At 52.5% G+C, this 8,526-nt stretch overlaps 1 protein-coding gene across 3 annotated transcripts in view; it reads right to left on the minus strand.

The window, feature by feature from the left end:
* Positions 1 to 5,324, minus strand: part of TNFRSF8 (TNF receptor superfamily member 8) — a 58,846-nt gene extending 53,522 nt beyond the window's left edge. For all 3 annotated transcript variants that reach the window (XM_029949281.1, XM_029949278.1, XM_029949277.1), the window contains exon 1: positions 5,182 to 5,324. Coding sequence is in view for 2 of the 3 variants with exons in the window: in XM_029949278.1 (XP_029805138.1) it covers positions 5,182 to 5,244 (63 nt within the window). In the remaining variant the exon portion in view is untranslated. The remainder of the gene's footprint in view (positions 1 to 5,181) is intronic.
* Positions 5,325 to 8,526: the final 3,202 nt, after the last annotated feature.

Consider the following 8,526-nt stretch of genomic DNA (forward strand, 5'->3'; position numbering starts at 1 on the left):
GGGGGGGGGGGGGGGGGGGGGGGGGGGGGGGGGGGGGGGGGGGGGGGGGGGGGGGGGGGGGGGGGGGGGGGGGGGGGGGGGGGGGGGGGGGGGGATTCAGCAGTTTGTGGAAGGAGGAGAGGCTCGGGGCCACACAGTCTGCACTTACCTGTCATTTCCCACACACCGTTCCATCCAATGCCCCTGCTACCCGATGTCCACGGGTGACCGGCAAAACCCAAACTACACCCAACCACCCAACCACTGGATTCCACGGGAGAGGTTTACGTTTTAAATCGTAGGGCCTTTAAATTTTTCTAAATGTTCATTTATTTTTGAGAGACAGAGCACAAGCAGGGGAGGGGCAGACAGAGAGAGACACAGGATATGAAGCAGGCTCCAGCCTCTGAGCTGTCAGCACAGAGCCTGACACGGGGCTCAAACCCACGAACCGTGAGATCATGACCTGAGCTGAAGTTGGATGTTTAACTGACGGAGCCACGCAGGTGCCCCAAGGGCCTTTAATGTGCCTGCTGGGTCTCTGATGCTCCAAGGAAAAGTGTGGGGAGAGGGACACAAAATGTTTCCCAACCTTAGTTGGCCATAAAACCCTGTCTTCATGCAACTCCTATTCACTCCCTGGAAGTGACTTTGGGAAATGTTGCCCTTGGCCATGGGGAGCCCCTTAAGGTTACAGAGCCACTTATATGTGAGGAGCCGGATGGGATGGAGGCGAGGAAGTCGACATTGTCAGGGTCTGGCCTGGAGTCCAAATTCTGCGACTGCTTGCTCACTTCTCACCGAAGCCTCTCCTGCCCTAGAGAAACCTGGGGCCAGCAGCTGAGCCAACTGTTTGGATCACAGTCATCCCGAAAGTTCTGGGGCTGCAGCAAGGCCTCAGGCCTCACACTCAGCTATACCTCAGATGGGATCCAATCCACCAGCCCTGGACCACCGTTCCCGCTCGCTTCCTCAACCGCCTCCATCTCTGCACAAGAGGAAAGCCAGGTTCCCAGCCCTCCAGGACCGTTTGGATAGACCCAACTCTTGGCCTCACTCTACTGACCCTGCAGCAGTGGACACACACGTTCTGGGCAGGAAGGCGAAGGTTTGGTTTGGGGGTTTCGTGGTCCTGGGCAATTGGAACCATTTCATAAGTGTGTGCACTCTCCCAGTGCAGGAAGTGTGTCAGGGATGTCGCTTTTGGAGGCTCAGTGACCTCGCCTGGAAGTTAACAATGGAGCTTCGAAACACGGGGCCCACCCCACATGCCCTCGCTGACATGCTGTTCCCCCCGGCCATCGGGGAGGACGTTGGCACCTTCCACAGTACACAGCTTCTTGTCACTGACTCTACGGCCCGGCCATTTCCTCTCCCCTTCTGCAAAAGCTGTCCTCCACCAACCCAGGTGGAGGAGAGGACAGGCCCTTTGTGGGATCCCGCTGGTGGGGGACAGAGCTCCACATAGCACTGGCCACTCTCCTGTGTCCCTCTTCTCACAACCCTTGAGGGCAAGGACTGCATCCTGCATTCACAATACCTAGCATACAACAGGAACTTAATAATGGCTTACCTTACACAGCATTCAGCACATGCCAGGCACAGAGCAACTTTATGATTTTTATGAATGAAGCACTTGGATGAATATCCCTGAAGACTGAAGCAGTCAGTAAGCAATGGGACTGGGTGAAATCTTCCTCCCTCCACCCCAAGGGCCCCTGGGGGCAGGTGGCCGGAGAGAGATGTTGGAGACCTGTCTTGCTTGAGCTGCCGTTTTTGACAGTCTGTCCATGGGATCTGGGCCAGCGGTCCTGCTCAGCAACTGACCAGTCCTGGGACTGTGGACAAAACCCTCCTCCATGCCTGAGCCTCTGCATCCTTGTCTGGAAAACAGGGACCATGACCCCAGACAGATAGACCATGAGGTCATGCTGGCCCCGGCTGGCCTAAACTAACTATGCCAAGGACCCCCAGGTTCCGGGGCTCCCCGGGCCTGGACATACACATCCCTCAGCCCCATTTTCCTTCTGATGATGTTCCCAAGATGAAAGGGGTGTTGAGGAAGGTGCATTTAAGCTTAAGGATGAATCACAATCAACTCAAGAAACAAGTCTAGGTCAGATATGAGTGGGAGCAGAGTGAGAAACTTACAGTAAACGCTGCCCTCCTTCCAGCACTGACTGGTCTCAAGCTGACTAATGCCCCCCCCGCAAACCCTACTGTGCTCCCCTGGCTGCCCCAGCCTCTCTCTGAGGAAGGGGAGGCCCTGAGTGAGACCCACCCATAGCTCCCCCTGCCCGCTCATCACATGCCTTCTGCCCTCCAGGTCCCTTCCTCCTGGTGCAAAATCGGAAAAGTCCCCTTTCCCAGACAAAACCGGAAGCTCTCTTCGTCTCCTCCTGCCAGGACCTAAAACCCACTATTAGCAATCTACTCTCTGGGGTCACTAGCCCAGCTTTGGAAAGCTTGGTGAGAAGAGAGACACATAAAACTGATTAATCACCCTAGCAAGTTAGCAAACAAGAACGGTGCCCAGCGGGAGCCTCAAAGGTCCACATCTGGCTGGAGAGAAAAGGAGACAGAATAGGACGGGGCGGGTGTAGGAGGGAGCCGTGTTGTAACTTTAGCACTGGAACCCCCGGATGGGAATGTGAAGCCGCCTGCAGGCTCGTGGCAAGGCCCTGGGCATCCCTGCACTGCCCCTGCCACCACCAGGGTGCCCACCACCACCACCACCAGCGGCGGAGCGCCCCGGAGAGAAGGCTGGGTGGGGGTGAGGTGGAGGCCTCGGAGCCATGAATCCTTCTCAGGAGTCACATCAGAACAATCGTGGGTCACATTACAAAAACCACTCTTGGGGAGACTGTGGTATCAGGCATCGGAAGCCAAATCTCTTTCTCAGAAGGTGACACACAGCAAGAATGCTTTCTCATCTCAGCATCAACCACAAAATGATGGGGTCTCAAATCAGATGGTGAGAAAAAAGGATTTAAAATGCAACCCTTGACTTGGGATTTTTCTTTTCTTTTCTTTTTTAATAATGAATTCCCAAAACTTTACTGAGACAACAGAGGCAGAAGAAAGCTTGGGTGAGTCGGAGGGTGTCCCAGGCTGAGCAGGCAGCCCCCACCCCCACAGGGAGCCCGATTCCTGCCAAGAAATGGCCCAGTGTCTTAGCCCACGCCACGACAGACACTCAGTCTCTCTAGTAGGCGGGAGATGCAAATTAACACAACAAGAATATGGCCCTTTTCACCGGTCACGTTGACAAAAATAAAAACTCTGATAAGATCAAAGGTCGGTTAGGATGTGGGGAAGTCGATACTCATGCGCCACCGGTGGGGGGTAAATTGTCCAGCCGCCCTGGAAGGCAATTCGGTGGGGTTTTGCCATGTTAATGCATTTTCACCCTGCAAGCCCTACATTCTCTTCTCAGCCTCTTCTCTGGGAAAGCAGCATACATGTTTCCAGAAGATTCCATAGGAGGCTGTGGGGCTATGCGTTGCAATGGCAAACAAACAAAAAACAGTGGGAGGAACCTAATCACCCACCCATCGGGAACATAAACAAATAAAACAGTGGGACCCCCCCCATCTGATAGAATAGGACATAGCGTTTTAGAGGATTAACGGGGGTCGCTGAGACAGTGTGTCCCAGACAGACTGCAGACGTAGTAAAAGCCAAAGGAAGAACTGTGTGGTCTGTGGAGTGTATGGAAAACCCTCCCTAGCTTTACGACACTGATAACACATGCACCCGCGTTTATCAAGGTCTGGCAAGGAACCACCAAAGCCGAAAAGGCAGTTACGCCTCCAAGGAATCAAGATGAGGGGAAATCCAAAGATTTAGTTTTATCTGTATTTTTTGCATTGAGGATACAGTCATAAATCCCTGTGTCATTAAATACATACTCTTTTTTTTTTTTCGTCTGAACAGGTTTTGCTCTATAGAAAGGAAGCATAGACTCTCCAGCCACCAAACACAAGCAAAGCCGGCAATTCCCCCCCACATTCCTTCCTTCCCATTATCTCTCCAAGACTTTGGCACCCCAAATTCACACCCTCTCCAGGGTCCCCCAGCAGACGCCTTGAAGGGCCAGGAGGACCCTCTGGCCAGGGCATCAGCTGCCCCTCTGCCCTCTGTTGGGGGATAGTCTCATACTGACCCGCTGAAGACCAGGGTGGGGTGGGGGGGCATTTGTTTGCCCCCCTTTCTATCTGAACTCTTCCTCCTCCAGCTTGAAGCCCACCCTCTACCCTCTACCCTCGTCCCCTGCTCCAGCTCCCAGTGTTGGGATGAATAGGGCTGACCTCCACACTGGAGGGCCTTCTTCCTATGGGATTAAAGGGGGTGAGCCTGCCTCTCCCCCAACGGACTGCGGTTGTTTCGGCCTTTGCCCTTGGTACCAAGATTCAGCAGGCCCTCACCAACACCTACTGTGTTCCACCGGGTATTATGTGGTCAGCCACCACCCCTTCTCTCCTCTTCAGACCCTGCGCTCGGCCGCTGGCGCAGTAGACCACCTCCGGTTAATCTGAGCTCTCCCCCCACCCCATGCCCAGCTCAATGCCGGTCACTGGTAAGTGCACAGTTTTCCTAAAGTAGTCCCCAACTTTGCTTCTGGGGATTTCCTGCGACAGATGTCAGCCCCACTGCTGACCTTTCTCCAGGGGCAGACATCTACCACGTGCTCTGGGGCAGGGAATCCACACGTTCACCAGTCAAGGGTGGTGGTATGGGGGACTAATCTGGCCTATTAGCACCCTCACCCCTGGGTCTCACCCACACTCCACACCCCCAAGCCAACCATTTCAGGGGCAAGTGGCAGGGAGAGCCCCAACACCAACTTCTGGCCATGAAGGCCCCAACTGGCCTGCCCGGAACCCCCCACCCACAAACAGCCTACCTCCTGCAGGCAGCCCCCCACAGCTCCGTTACTGCTGATGGAATGAATAATCCCACCATTCTGCCCAGGCAGGGGCCCCCGGCAGCCGGCCCACCTCTTACCTGTGAATACTTGCATGTTCCTGTCCCCCTCTCGTCACCTGTGCCCCCTCACCCCGGCTGGGCAGTAATGAGGGGAGGAGACTCCTGACTTCCCCCACCCACGCTACCCTCCCCACATTGCCAGGGGCTCTGGGCAGTGGAGGCAAGGAGAGGACTCCGGACCGCTGGCCTCCGGGGCTCCTGCCACCCCCTTACCTGCGGGAAGGCTCCCAGCACCCCCAGGAGCAGCAGTCCCAGCAACGCGCGGAGGGGGCGCATCCCGGCGAGCGGAAGGCTGAGCCGGCCAGGGAAGTGCCCACCCAGGCGGCCCGGGAAGCGTGCTGCGCACGTCTGCGCCCGGAGCCGCACCTGCGTGGACCTCGGGCGCCAGCCCACTTCCCACGACGCACCCCGCTGGCACCAGCCGCAGCTGCAAAGTCACTTCAAAAGCGATTGCTCTTTCTCCGAGGGTTCTGCCTTAGCTCTTTCCTTCCCGCCCCCATCCCGAGGTGCACCCAGAACTGTTTCCAGGAGCGCACAGGCAGCAAAGTAAGAGCGCGGACGCACACGTGCAGAGATGACTCAGGACGCGCCACACGGGCTGTTCGAGAACCCTGCCGCGATTGGACAGAAGGCGTGGTCCCCCTGCTCCAGGGAGCTCGCTGCCTGGCCCCGCTGGGGGAGGGGCTGGAAGGCTGCTCCCCCGGGGATGTGGTTTTGGAGGCGGCTGGAGGGGGGGGCGCCTCCATAGCAGAGGATCAAGAGAGAATGCTTGAGACGCCTTGGATGCAAAAAGGTGATTTTATTCAAGCTTGGGGACAGGACCCGTGGGCAGAAACAGCTGCCCCCGGGGATTGTAAGAAGTGGCAGATTATAAACTTGGGAGTTTGCGGCGGTGAAGGCAGGGGGAAGTTTCCAAAAGGGCTCTCATAGGCTTAAAGAAGACTCACGGGATCCCGGAGACCGAGCTGCGGTCTCGCTAAGGCTGTTTTTCCCTCTAGCAAAACATTTACCTTCTTAAGACTGGAGGAAGTTTCTGGAGGACCGTTTTACTCTGCCTGCCTAAGGTATTTGTCAATGGGCTGCAGGTTATAAGGAAATTTAATTTTATCTGCCATTTCCTTCTGCCTTTGTTCCCCACATCATCCCCCTCTGAACAGTTTTGACCCTTCAATCTGTAAGGTCGCTGAGGGTGGAAGGTCTTTTTTTCCGTAAATTCTCCCTGCTGAATAGGGGTGGTAGGATGTCCCTACCTATGGGTCAACAATGGTCAGTGGGGAGATAGATCGATCGATCGATAGATCGATCGATCGATCGGTAGGTAGGTAGGTAGGTAGGTACAGGAGTTACCAAAGGCAGAGGCAGCCAATCCAAGGCAGACAACATATATGAACCTCATTCAGTAGAAAGGAACATCTGTCAGCTGGAAGTTACAGTGGCAAAGGAGTCCAGGCACCAGGCAGAGACACAGGAAAAGACAACAAAATGTGGTTAATGTTATTTGAGAAGAAGTAGCCCAATAAAAAATGACCTTTGACAGTTCATTGGAATTTTCCTTCAATTCTTCCTTGTCGTTTGAAGAGAAATTGGAGGTCATCCACAGGATCACAGGAAAAGGAAAGCGTGTCAGCTGACATGCTAGGTTCTTGTGAGGAGGGTACAGGTTAAATCCTGATATGTGAGTCCATGAGGAATGTCCTACTTTTACTGCAGTGGGAGTACATAATGTGACTTGGCGGGGGCCCTTCCATTTTGGAGTTAAATCCTCTGCTTTATTAGACTTCCAATCCACTAAATAAATCGGGTCTCGGGGGCTGAGTCGGTTGAGCGTTCGACTTCAGCTCAGGTCATGATCTCGCAGTTTGTGGGTTCAAGCCCCGCATCAGGCTCTGTTCTGACAGCTCAGAGCCTGGATCCTGCTTTGGATTCTGTGTTTCCCTCTCTCTCTTCCCCTCCCCTACTTGTGCTCTCTCCCTCTCGCTCTCAAAAATAAATAAACATTAAAAAAAATAAACCAGGTCTCCTGGGTTTATATGGGGTGGGTTTCTAGCACTATCAGATCAGATTAGGAAGGATATGGATTGTATATTTATTTAGAAACATGAATTAACCTGGCCTCAACTGAATAACTTAATAAAGCAATATGGTCTCCATCTATTGATAGGGGTTACAGTGAGAAAAGGCTTTTTGGAAGAAGATTGGAAACCTTGGTTTGGAGAAACACAGCCAAATATCTGAGGAAACCAGAAGAATCCAGATCTATTCATTTGTAAAACAAGTCTAATTTTAACAAACTTGACCTAATTATGTACATAAACTAAGCAAGAATAGTGATCATATGGATCTTTTAAAGTTTGCTTTGCTGGAACGTTTTCAAAAGGAATCTCTAAATTGAACGTTTAGTGGCCTCTCCAGGCCAGAAGCCAAGCCAAGTACTTGCTGTTAGACATGTCTGTATGTGGGGGTGAATTCCTCCTCACAAGGTCCCTAAGATATCCTGGGGTTCCTGCACCTGCAAGGAAGTGACATTCTTTATTCAGATGGGAAGTCTTCTGGGAGCTCTGTAAGCGAGGTATCAGACCAACATTTCCAAGGGCTTTATGGCTTCATGCTTTATAAAGTCAACCTTAGTTCCGTAAAATTGTATGGTCACATCTGAGTCTATGCGTGTCCCTCTCAAATATGACCTTCCAGTCAAAGCCTTGGCAAAATAACCAGTAATTCCAATGGTGTTCAGTTACAAGAACCAATTCCGTGTTGAACTTATGCAAATAAGCTTGATTGCCAGGAAAGGAAAGAACACTCAAAGAGAGTTTGTGAATTTCAGAGCGCTCTGATAGCGGGGAAGTTAAATGCTTCGGTTTGTTCACAGAGGTATACTTTATCCTATTTCTTTCTTTCTTTTTTTTATAATTTACACACAAAGTAGATTTGAATTTTATTTATTTACTTATATTTATCTAATAAGATAAGAGCGCGACCAGGTGCCTGGGTGGCTCAGTCGGTTGAGCGTCCGGCTTCGGCTCAGTTCATGATCTCACGGTTTGTGGGTTCGAGCCCCGCATCGGGCTCTGTGCTGACAGCTAGCTCAGATCCTGGAGTCTGCTTCGGATTCTGTGTTCTCTCTCTCTCTCTCTCTGTCTCTCCCCTGCTCACGCTCTGTCTCTTTCTGTCTCTCAAAAATAAATACAAATGTTAAAAAATAAAAATAAATAAAAAAGATAAGAGTGTCAATGAGCAAGAGCCAGAGAGAGAGGGAGAAAGCGTGCAGAGCCCAAAGCCGGGCTCGAGCTCACCTGATGTGGGCCTCAAACTCACAAACTCAGGAACCTAACCGTGAGATCATGACCTGAGCCGAAGTCAGATACTTAACCTACTGTTCCACCCAGGCGCCCTACTGTATCCGATCTCTGTATATCATAGGTATTTTAAGAGAAAGTGTTCTTAATTTGGGAGAGCAAACACTGGAGAACCAGCAATGTTTTAAAACAAGAGTAACAAGGGCGCCTGGGTGGCTCAGTCGGTTAAGCCTCCGGCTTCGGCTCAGGTCAGATCTCACGT

This window comes from Suricata suricatta, chromosome 8 (genome assembly GCF_006229205.1).
Source record: "Suricata suricatta isolate VVHF042 chromosome 8, meerkat_22Aug2017_6uvM2_HiC, whole genome shotgun sequence".
NCBI classification, from domain to species: domain Eukaryota; kingdom Metazoa; phylum Chordata; class Mammalia; order Carnivora; family Herpestidae; genus Suricata; species Suricata suricatta.